The sequence below is a fragment of the Phoxinus phoxinus genome (genome assembly GCF_949152265.1).
Source record: "Phoxinus phoxinus genome assembly, chromosome: 18".
Classification (NCBI taxonomy): Eukaryota; Metazoa; Chordata; class Actinopteri; order Cypriniformes; family Leuciscidae; genus Phoxinus; species Phoxinus phoxinus.
The window spans coordinates 9,491,698-9,509,221 of record NC_136893.1 but is presented as its reverse complement, the minus strand read 5'-3'; the positions used below and the strand labels follow the sequence as shown (position 1 = coordinate 9,509,221).

The 17,524-nt window shown below is 36.9% G+C and overlaps 1 protein-coding gene across 30 annotated transcripts in view; it reads right to left on the bottom strand.

The window, feature by feature from the left end:
• eya4 (EYA transcriptional coactivator and phosphatase 4) overlaps positions 1-17,524 on the bottom strand; it is a 49,285-nt gene that overhangs the window by 13,554 nt on the left and 18,207 nt on the right. For 6 of the 30 annotated variants that reach the window (XM_079589113.1, XM_079589126.1, XM_079589114.1 and 3 more), the window contains exons 2-9: positions 16,942-17,013; positions 7,331-7,380; positions 5,697-5,815; positions 3,581-3,649; positions 3,259-3,336; positions 1,966-2,032; positions 1,662-1,804; positions 1,349-1,492 (exon numbers count right to left, since the gene is read on the bottom strand). In XM_079589113.1, the coding sequence (XP_079445239.1) occupies positions 1,349-1,492; positions 1,662-1,804; positions 1,966-2,032; positions 3,259-3,336; positions 3,581-3,649; positions 5,697-5,815; positions 7,331-7,380; positions 16,942-16,974 (703 nt within the window). In that variant the 5' untranslated portion in view covers positions 16,975-17,013. Of the gene's footprint in view, positions 1-1,348; positions 1,499-1,661; positions 1,805-1,965; positions 2,033-3,258; positions 3,337-3,565; positions 3,650-5,639; positions 5,816-7,330; positions 7,381-11,442; positions 11,519-16,941; positions 17,014-17,524 lie in introns of all 30 variants that reach the window. The other 24 variants (XM_079589119.1, XM_079589099.1, XM_079589121.1 and 21 more) reach the window with 13 other exon arrangements.

Genomic DNA, 17,524 nt, shown 5'->3' with positions numbered 1-17,524 from the left:
TTTCTTTTTTTAATAACATTCAGAATTCAAAACAGTATGTCACATTTAGTTACATATGTTAGAGCTAAGCAAAAGGCATCAAATTAGGGTGACCACCATCAAACGAACCAAATGTGGGACGATTACAAGTTTTTGTGGGACAATGTGGGAGATGTTACCAACGCTAAAACATAACGTCTATCTAACTTAATAAAAACATTTGTATTCTGCCTTTCAGCTGATAAAAGTGATTTGTTCTTTAGTCCCTTCCAGAAAACACCACATCACAATGTAACATACATGTCTTTATTTTACACGTCATTTAAATTCAACATCACTGACCCCAAAGGCATCATGCAGATAACTATTTTTGAAACAGTTAACAGGAAACATCCAACAAAATAAACAATGAATAAATAAAATATAAAACAACATGAAATTACATTGACAGTCTTATATGCTAAGAATATATTAACCCAAAAACTTTCATATTTTTAGACAACCACAATTAAAAATTAAAATGAACCTAGTTATCCATTTGTTTTCTGACAGGGAACATGGAACGAATCAGCGGTCCACATTTTGATTGACAGCCATCACAACCTACTAGTGACCATGTTTATGCTTTTCTTCTCAACCATTGGATAGGATTTTAAAAAACAGCTGTTGTATTTGTACTTCTGATGAAGCGCTGTTAAATATAGGTGGAAAACTATGCCGCAAAAAGAATAAATAAAAAGCTTTCTTAAAAAGGCAAAAGACTGCATGAACGTTTTCTTAATATGATAATTAAAAACCAACAGACTGATGAAAATGCGGGACATTTTCTTAATATGCGACGTGCGGGACAAGGGGTGAAAATGCTGTGCGGTACAACGCAAAGCGGGACGGGTGGTCACCCTACATCAAATCTAAACTACATGCAATCGTATGTTTTTTATTTTTTAATCTTGACAGCTCCTGGTCACTATAAACTGTTGTTTAGCAAGAGCTGCATAAAGATTCTCCATGTACCTTGGGTAAATAATACATTTATAATGTAAATAATGACAACATTTTTAGATTAGCTCCTTTAAATATGTGTGTGCACCCACGTGGTGTGTATACTAGTATCCACATAGCAAATCATTAGATTATCTTATACCTGATCATTAATTTTGTAACATAACAATTGTATCTTCTAGCACAAGGATGGCACTCAATGCATTTGCTTAATACAATGATTTCAACTGGAAATGTGTGTCCTTAGTTTTTCTTTATTTACCATTTTATAAAAGCAAATCAGTATTTGAGGTTGTGCAACATTATTAATACAGTTACAGTCTCTTGTACCTTGTTGCATAAATATGTATGTAATATGCATATTCACCTGGCATCTGATAGGGTGAGTAGGCTGTCTGTCCGGGCTGAGGGGTGGTAAAGCCAGGGCTGTAGCTGAGCCCTGATTGGAGGGTTGATTGGGTCTGTGACAACCCTCCTTCTGTCTTTATGCCTGGTAACATCACCCCCAAATCTGTAGCTCAAGATCAAAAGAGTAGACCTGTCAATCAAACTGGATTGATAATAAAGGCCTTTTCACGTAATCTGTAATAAATACTAGACTATATATTATAATCATGATCACACAACCACAGAATAAACAACATGCATATATGTCATGTAAACAATAGTAAAGGATCTACCATAGGTAGAGAGGCTGTAGGGTGGAGTAGTTTGAGAGTAGGGTGTGTAAACTGTGGACTGCTGCATGCTACTGAACTGCGATTGGCCCGTGTAGGCTGACATGGGAGGAGCCACGGGAGTAGACAGGATATGGGGGTAAGGCCTGCCAATCAAACACAAAATCAAAACATTCAGCTTTCATTTGAGTAGATCAAGGGTCAGCAGCCTTGTTGACATCAAATGCCATTGTTCATTTTTCTTGTTCATCACTGTGCTGTTTTTTTTTGTATGTACAAATATAAGTCTAATGTGAAGGTGTCTTACTTTGAGGGGTAAAGAGGAGGTGAATACTGGTGAGCCGGCCGGGGGCTGAATCCACTGCTGCTTATAACTACACACACACACACACACAAAAAGAAAGAATGTAATTGTGTTAAGAAATCTGGTAGAGAGACAATTTTTACATGAAAAATGGCACACGCATAGTTTACTGAGATGTATCCGCAAGCAGTACCACATGTCAGTTGTCGTTGGACTGAATGTGTAATTTATTACATATCACAGCCATAAAATGAAACGTGTGCTGGACTTGCCAAGAGCTTTCAATTCAAATCCAAACACACACACTCCGCTCACAGTTGTGATTGACAGCCCACAGTCTCTCTCACCAGCTGGATTCAATTTAACAAATAGCAGAAGAAAAAAAAAAAAACAGGAACTATTCTCTCAAAAATCTTCTACATCAAAGAAAATCCTTGTTTCCTCTTCCTGCCTTCCCTCTGTTCCTCTTCTCCTTGAGATGCAAAATCAAAAACAAATTTTGCCGTTTGCTACATAATTCCTTTCCTAACTGAAGCGTTTCTCAATCCAAGTTGTTTTTTAAAACAATATTTTTGCCGTATTTGTTCAGTAAAATGTATTAACAAAATTTCTAAAAAGATAATAAGACTTGTTTTTAGAGAATACACTGAAGTTATAGATATATATTCTCTTGATATATCATTTCTATATACACTTTCAATATTGTCTAAAACAAGGCTATATACAATGAGTCTCATTTGTTTATTACCAATGGGTAAATATACATATTATTTAAAAAAAAATCATTACTCAAACAAAACTTAGGTTTATGCTCAAAACAAGGAAACAATCTTACTTAGTTTTTATATTCTCTGAAAACAGGTCTTTGTTGCTTTTGCTTATCTAGTTACTTAAAGATAATTAGATACTCATACTGGAAAAGATAGACACAAATAAGAAGGTTTTCGCAGTGTATATAAACGAACATGCAGTTGTCTTCTCTATAGAGACATCACACTACACTGTCAGCTCAAGCAAGGGCCTCAACCTTCTCTGCAGGGGAGCGCATGGACAGAGGGTTTCTCAGTCTCTAAGTGTGTGTGTGTGTGTGTGTGTGTGTGTGTGTGTGTGTGTGTGTGTGTGTGTGTGAGCACATTGATCTAAATAAAGAGTTTGTGTCTCTGATGACGTTAGCTCAAGGGCAGTACAAAGATTGAGGGCTCAGAGCTTTCAGCAACTTCCCAAGCGGGATTACAGCAGGCATTCTGAATGCACCACGCGCGTGTGTGTGTGTGTTTGTGTGTGTGGATGTCTTACCTGACCCAGTGTAAGTGTCCAGCCCAGTATCTCCCGCCGAGCTCACAGCCTCGCTGCTGTTCAGAGGCTCGGACTTAACTTTAAGAGAGGGAGACCAAGAAAGACATGAGAAATCCTGTCAGCAGTCAAACTCCATTCAAACCTCTCAAAATCGAATTAATGAGTGAAGTACGAGTAAGTTGTGAAGCAACACTTCCTTTTTGATTTATAAAAAAAATAAAAATCAAGAGCCCCCAAAGCACTGCACCCAAACACTCACACACGTGCTATCAAATATATGTACACTACACAAACACATGCAGTATACCATAGTTCTTCATACTTGGGGCAGTGGGCGGGGTACTGCAGCCCAGCAGCCAATCAGCCGTGTTTAGAATTGTCATGTTCTCTCCTAGGGGCGGAGTCAGATGTATAGTGGACTGTGTTACCCAGTTATTACTTATTATTAATACAGTTACCCCAATAACTATTTGGACACTTATGTCACACTTAAAACATATAATGTCATTAGATTGCATTTATTTAAAAAAATATATAAGAATAATAAATAAAATAAATATAGTTTATACTAATATATCATATATAAATAAAATAAAATTATTATATAATATAATAATTGATTAATTTATATAAATATATAATACTACTATCAAATATAATTTTGATTAAAGCATTTTTAAAATATATATTTTTTTATATTTTTTATTTTCAAGCACACTTTCCAAGCAAAATGATAAGGCATTTGTTTGGTTTTAAATGAAAAAATAATAGTTAAAAGTGTACAAAATTAATACAAAAAGTATCTGGATACTTTTTGGTTGTCAAACATAAATAATGTTTACAGTTAATGTGATGAACTACACCTGTGGTTACTCTGTTAGGACACCTATGTGAACTGACATCAACTAAAAATTACTTTGTTGGTTAAAAGTAATTACAAAATGGTTCAGAAAACAAACGTTAAAAGCAGCATAATTTGTTTGCAAATGGAAATTCATACATTTTAAGTGTAACTTAAGTGTCCAAAAATTACATTTTGGGGCCACTGTATAATAAAAAAAATTGCCATACCATATTTAATGAATAGGATCTTTTTGAATAGGAACTGATAACATTTTACAAATAGTAAAGAATACAATCATTTTGTGAAAAGTGAAAAGTTGATAAATTCCCTTTGAATTCCATTATAATGAAATGCACTTCCTTTAAAACAAACATTTAACATTCAGAGTTCATATAAACCATATAAGGTTTCAAAAACCATATTTTGTCACACTGAGTTTATGACAGTTCGGTTTAAGTCGCACTTGCAGAAAAAAACACCTTGAATCTGTGCGTGTGTGTGCTTGCGAGGGAGACACTGAAAGTCCTCTAAAGTAAGATGAATGAGGCTTCATTGGCTGTGGGATTCATGTTGGGATGTGTGTGTGTGAGTGGGTGGTTGTGTGGGCGGTTTGTGTGTGTGTGTGTGTACATGGAGGGATTCAGTCTAGGCTGTGAGCTGATGAGGTAGACAGAGGAGAATGTTGAATATGTCGTTGTTTTGGCAGAAGCACAATCCCAGAGTGTGTGTGAATGTGTGTGTGTCAAGCTGTTAAAATCATTAGCTGAGCTCTAATCTAAATGATTTACTGAGTTCTGCTCCTTTTACTCTCTCTGTCTTTTGCTATTGTTTTATTCCGGCTACATGTCAAAAACAGATGAGCTCACACACACACACACACACACACACACACACACTCACACTCTCTCTCCAGGGTCCCTAAACTTTACTACCTCTCCTGTGTATCGCACAGTCATAGCCATACATCAAACGCTCACTTGCTAGGGTGTTGAGAGTCTATTTAGCCTTGTGTATGTTTGCCTAACGTCCTCTCTTAAAACGTTTGTTCAGCGTTTTCCTCAAGGAGAGAAAAGCGAGTGAGCGCGAGTTGACATCAGAGAGAAAATGAGAGTTTAAACGCAGGAAATAGTTTTCTGTGCAGCAGGCTCTTGCTGAAACACGCACAGAAAAGTGCTGGGAAAGGTTTCAGCACAAAGACGCTCATACAAACGCACACTTTCACTATTTTAATTAGGCGCTGTATGCAGCGTTTGACCTTTGAGGTTAGTGTGAGTTTAGAGCATCTCGGCACACAACATCGCCACTAATCCACAAACCCGCTCTGGACGGCACCAAAACCACCAGAACAAAAAACACTTTATCCCTGCAATCTGGACATCACACACCAGGACTGAACCCTGCTTTCAATTATAGCAAGAAACTCCACAGCGATGAACACCGAGTGCATGGCAGTAAAGCTGATTTCCTGTACTCAAAGCAATGCTTTGGTTGACAGACCCCGTTTATCAGCTAAAATGTCACTCGCTCACTCACGTACGTTTGTAATTTCTTGCTTTCTTGCTTTGTTTCTGTTTGATTTGTCGTTCTTTCATACCTCCGGTTCCATTGGTCGTGATGTTGTTGCTGAGGATGTTCTTGTCCAGTTTGGAAGTGCTGTCACTGCCACTGTTAACAGAGTGCTGGGGGTCTGTTAAATCCTGCATCTCCAAGGACCTGCGACAGACAAATATAACTCTTAAATATATATATGCACAACCGTTCAAAAATTGGGGTTGGTAAGATTTTGTTATGGTTTTGAAAGAAGATTCTAAGACTCACCAATGCTGCATTAATTTGATCAAAAATACAGTAAAACAGTCATGTTTTGAAATACATGTTTATTTTTTAAATGTAAATTATTCCTGTGATGGAAAAGCTGAATTTTTACTCCAGTTTTCAGTGTCAAATGATCCTTCAGAATGCATTCTAATATGCTGAACATTTCTTATTATCAATATTGCAAACAGTTGCTGCTTATTGTTATGGAAAATGTGACTGAAGCATTTTATTATTATTATTTGATGAACAAAGTTCAAAAGAACAGCATTTATTAAAAAAAGAAAAAAAAGAATTATAAATGTCTTTACTGTCACTTTTGATCAATTTAATGCATCCTTTCTAAATAAAATTACACAAAAAATAATAATAATAAAAATCACCCCAAATTGACTGTTACACTCACCAAGCAGAAAATGTGAGCAAAACCTGTCTTTAGCAAATGGTTTGACACATGAGCGAGTGTCATATTATCATTCTTACAACAATGCCAAAGAAAACATATGTCCCAACTTGTGCATCTTCTATTAGGTTTTACCACAGAAACATGGAAAGCAGTTTATCTAGCTCATGTTTATCTAAAATCTATATTTTCTTTTAACCAGAATTCCATGTTGCAACATTAAGCCACTTACATAAATGTGAGGAGCAAAATCACAATGTGCCTTCAAACACTAATATGAAAAATTGCTTAATATTCTCAATGTCATGAGAATTAAAATATATATTTTGAATAAAAACAATGCAAAATACAATTTAATGACAAGTTTCAATGTTATTTATAATAAGGATGGTTGGCAATTAACAAGTTCAACATCCAACAGGATTTTAGGTTAATGTATATACTACATGGACAACATTTAAGTGTACATACATTTTCTTTTTTTACCATTTGATTAATTTTTTTCAGCAAGTTCCTCAAATAGTTCCTGTAATGTGACAAATTATTTAAGTACACATATTCCATCCATCCATCCCTTAATATAAGGTCTAAATGATACAAAAAGTCAAATAGTTTTGCATTGAAGCATTTAGCAGACACTTTAATCCAAAGAACACATGTACAAAAACAGCTCTTATAATAATGTAATGGCAATCAGAGATCAAAACAGAGCTGCTTCTCTTTCTACGTTTATGGCATAAACATCTGCATAAAATTTCTGAATACATCCCAAAGTACACAGTGCTTTAACACACACAGTAAAGCAGTCATGTTTTATCCAGGTGAAGCTGTCTCCTTTACACCCACTCAGATTCAATGACTTTAACATCCCTCTCTCTTTATCTCTCCCTCTGACTTTATGTGTACAAAAAAACCACTCGCTCCCACAGTCCACTGACATTGGTACTCATAAATAACCCCCAAAATGGATTTCAGTGGAGAATATGTGTGTGAAAGTGTGTTCACCTTACCTGTTGTCTACTAGGTCTGGACCATGGGAATCAGTGGTTGATTTTTTCACCTGTGGAAAGACCAAAGGAGACAGTTGATGTTGATGATGATAGTTTCTTATTCAGTGTATAAGTACAACATCGGTTTCCCAGTCTGGAGTGTTTTTTCAGCTATATGACTCAATGTGATGACCTCACTGTCCATGATTTTTGAAGCTACTACCATTTGAGAATGATTTGCTTCACTGCAGAAAGAGGTGAATATAAAGAACACAAACAAATATCACACTACCATTGAAAAGGTTTTCAGGTCAGTAAGATATTTATTTATTTGTATTAACGTTACAAAATATCCTATTACAAATATGTTTGTTTGAACTTTCTATCTATCACATAATATAAAAAAATCAGTTTTCATCAAAATATTAAGCAGAACAACCGTTTTCAACATTGATTATAAAAATCAATCAAACTTCTAAATGATAGTGTACATATGACATGTGCGTGCTTCATGGATATTGAACATTAATGTTAGAGCCATAAACCTCTTTTAGAAAACAAGAGTGTTTGGGCGGAGAAGGAAATACCACAGACAGAACACATATCTGAAAGGATGATAATAGTCACACCTGTTAATAAATATGGTTGTGTCAATCTAAAACACCATGTGAAAATACCATATTTGACACAGTTTCATTCAATATTACAAACTTGCAGCATTCTCTTAACTCTTAAGTAACATATATAGCAAAAATCACTCTGCCTTTCTCTCTCCCACAATACATTCTTTCCCCTTCTGGTAGTTTATCTTGGTTCTTATTCTCTGTCACATTCAATATTACTCAATCCTGAGTTAATAAAACCACAACTGCAACTTTCTCTATACTTGGATTATTTCTTTCTTTCTTTCTTGTCTACTGTCAAGGTCACCGACCAAAACAGTGCATTATTCGTAGCATCTTACATTCAAACAGAAGCTTCATTTCATGCATATTTTTTCATATTCCACACTTGAATATGTAAACACTGTACTGTAAAACAAAACGAAGGATCAAAGAGTGCCGGAAGTCCATAAACTTCTCACAATCAATTTACACAGTTTACACGGCTCGTAGTCATCTGGGTCTTAATTAAAAACACACATGTAGACCTGTGAGCACACATGCACGAATGCAAGTGTGTGTGTGTCAGATGTAGCGTGTGGTTTTGAGGAGAATGTTTGGCATTGAACCAGCAACTCATGTTCACACATACTCTACTATTGAAATGTTTGAGGTCGGTAGTCTCTTATGCTCACCAAGGCTGTATTGTATTTTGATCAAAAATGCAGTAAAAACAGTAATATTGTGAAATATTGTGTTCTACTTTAATATATTTTAAAATTTAATTTATACCTGTGATGGCAACGCTGTATTTTCAGCATCATTACTCCAGTCTTCAGTGTCACATGATCCTTCAGAAATCATTTTAATATCTGGTGCTCAAGAAACATTTCTTATTTTTATTAATGTTGAAAATTCATATTTTGTGGAAATTGATACTTTCTTTTTTCAGGATTCCTTTTTAGTTCATCATTAAAAAAAAATCGTAATTTATGTTCCGAAGATGAACAAAAGTCTTGCGGGTTTGGAACAACATGAGGGTGAGTAATTGATGACAGAATTTTCATTTTTGCATGAACTAATAACCCTTGAATAAATAGAAAGTTAAAAAGCACAGCATTTAAAAAAAGAAGAAGAAATCTTTTATAACATTATAAATGTCTTTACTGTAATTTTGGATCAATTTAATGCCTCTTTTCTGTTTCTGTTTCTAATCTTACTGACCCCAAACTTTTGTACACTTTTGTATATGCTATACATGTGCTATTGGACAAATGACAAATGAGCATTAAGGCTCCTCTCAGAAAAATGCCTGCGGTTTAGGCTCATCTCTCTGGTTCTGGGTTCTTATTTGTGCTGAGTATGGACACACCCCATATGGTCTCCTCAAATTAGCCTGACACATTCAGGGACAGCAGGTGATCGGTCGATCGTACAGAGCTCTAAGCCTACTGTAAATCTCTCTCTGACTGTAACTACTTCCTTGTCCAGCAGCATCTGTGCTTTTAGAGCAGTTAATAGAGCGTTTGAGAGCAGCCCAGCAGTATCCAGCTCCCAATGAGGCCTGCTGGTGGACAATGACCTAAGACTGTTTAACCGTACACCGTTTATAGATTTATGAAGTGAAATTTGTAATTCTTTGGCAGGCGGTTCGAAAAGCAACTAGAAAATGTCACTCTGCTCTGCTGGAGAGAAAAAAAATCATCTTAAGTCGGCCTAAGCTGGTTTGCCTGTCTTGACTGGTTCGAACTGGTCTTACAGTACTTAACAATTAAACGGGTTATACCGTATGTAGAATTCTGAAAACCTTGTTATTAGCGACACCGGTGTCCGTTCAGTGAACTGCAGCCACAACTTATTGCTTGTGCTTGCACTCGTACACAAGTAAAGTGCAAGAGACTGAATGTGATTTAAGGCCCCGATATACTCTCACGGCGACGTTATTTTTCATTCTTTGCTTAGAAGTAAAAGTTGGAAATAGCTTTGCAGAGATATACTGTTGATGAACACCGTCTATGCTGCTGTGATATGCTATGCCGCTGGATATGTGGATATGTGCGACATTTAGATCAATATGTAAATATTTGCTGCACGCACACAACAAAAATGACAGTGGCGAGAAAGCAGCTGTTAAAAAAAGCATCTGATCATAGTGATCTGGATATGTTTGCACCAGCTCTGCAATTCACCAGCATTAGTTTGAATGTTCTCATAAAATATAATAACATGCAAACAAAATTTTGCAGCTGGAAATTGAACAGCAATATTGTAACCAAGTCGGTACTGAAATGTAAAAAATGGGACGATACCAACATTTCCCTCTAGCATTTTGAGCGCTGTTGAGCAGATTCTTAAACACCTCTCATTGGCCATTGTGTTGACGCGCTCAACATATGTGATTGGCTACAATGATCAACGCTTCAAAAACATGTTGTCTTTGACCCTCTTCATCGAGCGCTTACACACAGATACACACGGGAGGGTATAAAAGTGGCGTCTATCAGCGGATATATTAGGGATCCGCTGATAGACGCCTGCTTTTAAACTCTCCTGTGTGTGTCTGTGTAAAGCGCTCGGTGAAGACATCAAAGATGTAATTGTTGATCATTGTAGCCAATCACGGGTATATATGTTGAGCGCGCCAACACAATGGCCAATCAGAGGTGTTTAAAATCCGTTCAATAGCTATTCAAAATGCCAGAGGGAAATGCTGGTATCGTCACATTTTTTTAATTTCAATACCGACGTGGTACCGAAGTCTGTACTTTTTGACAACTCTAATATATTCATAAACACATATTTGCCAGATGGTTCAAAACATTACCGTGTTGAACTGGTTGAAGATGCTTTTCGAGCCTGAACAGGTCAAATGTGGCCAAGATCCCTCTAAAACAAGCCAACAGACTACCACGATCAGGCTGGGAAACCAGCTAACACACAGACACAACCAGTTGTTGTTTTTTGGCAGGCGAAACAGTTCACATACAAACAAAGTTCTGATTGTGTATTTTTTTAAGCAACTATGCTGATTTCTGCAGAAAAACATGTTAAGAATGTGTTATATGTAACCGAGAGTAGTAGACAATAGCCAAAAGCCTAATAAATGTAGCCAAAAAATGTAATAAACAAACATGCAATGGGCGTTTCTGCTGTGCTCTATATGCAGATTCCAGGCCTGCTTACGGGCACAGAGGCTTCACACACACCAACACACAGAAAACAGTCCCCCTTTTCTTGTTCTTTTTTGTGCTTTCAGTATTATGGTTATCAGCGCTGTAACTTTATCCTCTTCCTTTCATGTAAAATACATTGTTACCTGTGCCCCCCCCACCCCTCCACCCCCCAACACACACATTTCAGCATATGCCCCTGGGAGGTGTAAGATTATCTGATGTGTCCCCTCCCTGAAACACTCTTCTCTAAAGGTAGGGGAAGGCAATAGAGAGAGGAAGAGAGAGGAAGAAAAAGGAAATAGAAAAGAACAGAGTGTGTGTGACAGGGCAAAGGGTTGTAGGTAATGCGCACACACACATGGTTTTCATTCCGATCAGGTGACATTGGCTTATGTTGGTATATTTTTTGAGAACATTCGAACTCCCTGAGGACACTGAAAATTAGAAATAGAAACTAACATTAGAAGGAGTGCACACGTCCATGTTCTCAATTTTAAACTGATAAAATCATACCAACAAGATCAATCTTATAAAATGAATGTAAATACTGTCAACATTTTACAGTGCATGCAATAAAATACTAAAATATTATAAAATAGCAGTTAAAAACATTACAGTTACTCACACATATGCACATATTTTACAAAGTGCAAGCCACACAAATTGGTGAATCTCCTACACATTATTTTAGTAATTAAAGTTACACTAGGCAACTGTTTTTTTGTTCAAAATTAACCAAATTTAAATAGTGAGTCAATACATAATCAATACTCATTTCAAAACGTGTTTTTGTCTTACCCTGATTCAATATGGTAAGCCTATTATAAGAGTTTATATTTTAGACCGTACAGGATGGTTTTTGCAGGAAATTGCATGCATACGTCACTCATCCGTGTGTGTCTCGTCATATCCGTAAACAGAGAAAAGTTACTCTGGCTAATTTGACGCGTGTATGGTGTGAGTGTGACATATGTTAGTTGTCACCATGAGCGAGAAAGTTTGACTTGGAGCAGCTAAATCTCAAACCTCCGGGGAATCACTCGTTTAAAAAAAAAGAAGCCAAACAGAGGAGCTTCTGCTTGCAAAAAGGGAACGCGACAGAGCTCGTAATAAAACGAGAATCAACATTGGCTTGGCTTTTTGAAAATGGCGAGAACTGAGGGATTTTAAATATTGTAAACGTGATGTGGAGATGGCATTTTATTTCATTTAGGTATTTTATTGAACTGATAAATTGCAATATGTAGTTCTCTAACAGAGTTAATTGTAAAACATTACCTATTGTCAAGGGTCATTTCATTATGGGTTGTTGTAGCGCTGCGCTGGAATTTATTTCAAGGAAGCTCCGTGTCTATTAATGGATATAGCTACAGTAACAGCTTCAGCTAGTCCTAAGATCTTTCCATATAAACTGGTTTCATCTCTTAAGCCTAGTAGTGAATGTTTTATGAGCAGCAGGATAATCTCTCTCTTTTTTAGTTATGACAAAAGAACCATATTCATCCACACACACAGTCACGCAGAGCCGAAGCACAATCAAAACAATGTTTTTCTGCAAAATGCATGCAGTTTTGTTTTTAACAGCTAGAGGGCCAAAAGTGACATACTTTTAATTTAATTTTAGCATGACGCTACATTGCCAGCACAGTCATGCAGTTATGTGGTTAAAAATATGTTTTTGATCAGTCAGATCAACTAAAATGACCAGTCACGGCACCAGCCCATATGTTGGACTGCTCCGTTTCCATGTCAACCTAGTGTATGAAGTCTGAATGGTATATTCCGCCAGGGGAAAGGGGTCAGAGGGAAACTGGACACCAGGCCAAGCCCTATAGACAGACACACCTTCGCAGAGTGTGTGTGTGTATGTGTATGATCTTGTGTGCAACTACGTGAGCGACGCTGTCTTTCTCTTCCTCTGGCTCATTGATTCACGTATCTTTGTACAGCAACCAAAGTGTTTCCACACACACACAACACAAGTCTCCATACATGTGCATTGTAGTGTGTGTATCATCTTAAGAAATGAGTTGAAACTTTATATAAAAAAGCACTCTAGCATTAAAGTGCTCCCTTCCCCTCTGATTGCAGCAGAAAAAAAATGCTTCTTAATTATTCATGAGGTCTTGTGCTTGTGTCAGCTTTTCGTTAATTATTTAAATTAATCTCATTAACGAAAGGCCAGGTTTCAGGAGCATTTAATTAAATGATGAATTGCTTCCCAGATGTCGAAGTGCTTGTTAAATAATGTGCTCAGGCTGGACCCAAAGCTGTCAGCTAAACTCAACCCAAAACTGCACACAAGGACCGTCACAGTGCACATTAGTGTCATTATACTCCACAACTTAATGCAGTTTTCAAGATCAAGAGGAGAATTGTCATCAATGATTCTATGTGACTATAAAAAAACATCTAGAACTTTACTGGTATGCACAGCTTCAGGAACGATACAGTCTGCTCAAACTCGCAGCTTGTTTTGACAGCTTGTACCGATTCAAACGAGATTGGATACAATTTAGTCTCATCAAACTCAATGCCAGTACTTGAATACTTAACATTTATATTAAAACACAAGGTCTGAAAGGCTCCTAAATAAAAACATTACACACAATGACTGACCGTAGATTTCCATTTCTATAAATTCATTTTTTTCTTCCTCGAACTAAAGTTTAAAAGTTGAAGCAGTAAGAGTTTTTAAGTCTGTTTTGCTCACCAAATTTGATCAATTGTTTATTACAATTTAAAATAATTGTTTTCTATTTTAATATATTGTAATATGTCATTTATTTATTTGATGGCAAAGGAGAATTTACAGCATCATTACTCCAGTCTTCACTCACAAGATCCTTCAGAAATCATTCTAATGTGCTGATTTGCTGATCAAAATAATCATATTATTATTATCAATGTATAAAACAGTTGTGCAGCTTCATATTTTTCATATAATTCTTTTGTAACATTATAATGTCTTTACTGTCCCTTTTGATCAATTTAATGCATCCTTGCTGAATAAAAGTATTAATTTCTTGAATAAAAATCTTACTGACTCCAAACCCAAACTGACCCATTTTTTTGTGATAGTAGGGTAGGCAATTTGTTTTGTAAACATTTTGTTAATACTGTTTTAAAACTCTCTTCATATCCTGATAGCAACAAATAATAGAAGTGGAGTAAATTAATCATGTATATATCTTCTGTGGACGTCTCAGGACCAAAACATTTTTGTCCAATCATTGCATACGGTCCGAATGCAATGATACGATGTCCTACCTGCCTGTCAACATATGTATTACCATACCTCTGCACACCCAGCTCACGCAGACATCACACATCATCAGCGTGCTGTAGACACAGGGTGCCGTAAACAAACAGCAGCCGCCTTTTACAGTTCCTTCTTAACAAGCTTATCCTGTGTTCATGACATGGCATAATCAAAATTATGAGATGGCAATCTATGACGTTCTACTCGGAGCTGTTCACTTCCTCAGACTCTGATTTTTGTGTTTCTATGTCAACACTATCAACACTGAAATGAATCTACAGAAGTCAGCAGTCAGGCAGCTCTGCAAGTTGTTTACATTCATTATTGTAATGTTATGTGCTTTGAGACATTAGGTGATTCCAAGCCGTCTCTCTCGTCTCGTGACGCATTGCACTCTGATGTGTGCGTTCGTGTGTTTTGGAGGAGTGGCTTTGAAAACACTCTGAAGGGAGGGTGGGATCTTATGCTTTTAAAGCTAGCTTGCTAATGCTAGCCGCTCCGGAATTGCCTACCCTACCTTTAACTTGTGTTTAAACCATCTTTTTAAACCCCTAATAACTAAACATTCAGCATAGATAACGAACCTGGAACATTTGCTACTCTAGTTTACAAAGCTGTAAAATGTGATATGTTAAGTAATCTTGAAGAGTACATTGTCTTAACTAATTAAGATGTGTATATCTTCTGCATATGGCCAGAACAAGGGAATTTAGACTGATATTTTAAGTGAGATGTGAGTCAATTTACAGTGTAAGAGACAAGCCACAGGTGTAAACAACAGATAACCATCGGGATGATGAGAATTTTATGAAGAGTTTGAGACTTAGAATTTTATAAAGAGGAATGACTAACACGCTTGTTCACTTTTTCATCAAACTTTTCAAATCTGCGTTTGGATTGCTACTTGTTTGTTTTGACGTTAAAGACAGGGTGCTTGTTTAGCTATAAAGCAAGCCCACAACTTCTTTCCACAGTCTAGAATATTTATAAATATTACTGTGTCGGCTCAGTAGCTTTCAACACTTACAACTTGTACTCGCCGTTATTTGTGGTTATTTGCTGATTACTCTTAAATTGGGAGGTGCAAATATGTGAATGTGAAGCCTTGCTTTCTGTTCTCCTCTCTCTGCCTCGTCCCCTCTTCCTCCCTCTCTGTAGGTGTGTGTGTGTGTGTGTGTGTGTGTGTGTGTGTGTGTGTGTGTGTGTAACCTGAGTCCTCTCTCTCTCTGTCTGTGGTCTCTGCTCTGGGGCTCTGGGGCACAGACTGCACCAGAGGAAAAGGCTGCAGCTACACCCCCCTTTTCATTTTACTCCTCTGCTGTTTTTCTCCAGAACCAAAAGCATTGATCCCCTGAGTCACAAAATACCCCCCTCCACCCACACCTCAATCTCCCTCTTCCTCTCCTCCCATTACCCCAAACACCCCCAGATCAGTATCTGTCCTCATCTGGATTATGGACGCCTGTCTGTCTTTTTCAGAGCAATCATGTACGCATACCCATATATGTTATCGAAATGTAAAAACATTTAAAAATATATTTTTCCAACAAAAAAACAGAATGGAATTATTCAACTGACTAACAGATAAGCACAAAAACTGAAAAAGACACACTGAGAAAGACGTGTGTGTGTGTGTGTGTGTGTGTTGTCCTGTCACTATGTGTGCGTATGTGACACTGCTCAGACTTGTGGTGGCCATATGGCTACTGTGCTCGACACTTCAGCTCACATCTGTTGTGTATTAAGGACATAACGCTGCTCAGTACACACCTGGGTGGCCTTTTCACACACACACTTATTCATGCACACAAACACGCTCACACTTCAAACCGCACAATCAAACTTTTCAATTATCACATAGTATAGACCAGAGTTTCCAATCTTTTTTTTGCCTTGGATAGCAATGCCAAACCAGAAATTAGTTCCTTGACTGATTTTTTACTGGAAATCATTCAGCATTATCATAAAAAGTGAACATTATAAATTTTTCAGGGGGGCAATTTATTTTGTAGGTACTTTTTTGAGTGTGATACACAGGATTTTCAGGATTCTTTAAAGAATAGAAAGTTCCATTTTGGAGGAACCTTCACAAAAACACCAGTGTATATATTTCAAAATGATATCCAATAAAGTAATTTATACACAATATAATAATATAATTTATACTAGAGTTAGTTCTGGTCCTCGAATTAGAATGGCCAAGCAACATTCCAAGAGTGCTGATATACAGTAAATATAATATAAAAAAAAATTATTTATAAAAATGTTTTATCTATCTTAATTTTTAACGCCGAAGTAAGCTATTTCCTGTGAATGTGCAACTTTCATTAGCCGCTATAGGCAAATAACTAGAAAAATAACCCAAAAAAGTGGTATAGAGAGCATAATTTTGGCAATGTTATCCACACATATCCATCCAACTCATACACGTTCTTCAAACGATACTGCACAACACACTGACAAATTTTGAATTTGTGGAGTGTTAAATTCAACACAGACAACGAAAGAGAAGAAGATATTCAGATAATCTTCTGACAGATAAGGTATAAAAGCCATAATGTTGTGAAACACATCTAATCGTTGTAGTTCACTCACGCTCTGTTCATTCAGCTCCTGTGTATTCTCCATCAGTTGAACTTCCACTCCCCTCAACTACAGTCCAGACACCTGCAAATGAAGGATGCTTTTAAAATCGCCAAAAACACAATACAATGCATAGGCATCCCTCTCTCGTATCGTTCTCTCTCTCTCTCTCTCTTCCTTTGTGTCTGTGGGTATATGCGTGTAGGAGGGGAAGGAAGAAGTCTGGTAACTTCACTGTATCATATCCAGCCAGACTGAAGTAAATATCATTTACAGAAGTAAACATTAAACAATGGGTAGAGAGAAATGTAATCAATGTAACACACACACACACACACACACACACAAATGAACTTATTCAGTACACACAAAACCCCAAGCTGTCCAGGTCTTGGTGATGCTAGCATGGCAGTAGTCACTAAAACCATCTAACCATGACTTCTACCTCCCAGTAAAGCCCTTTCCACCCACCATCTTTATCTTTCTCTTTTCCCATCCTTCCTCTGTCATTTAAAAGCTTGAAACTGAGGCAAATTGCTTTGAAACCTCCCGAGGCCTCAGTAATGAAAAGCACTCTTATTCAAAATCTCTTTGA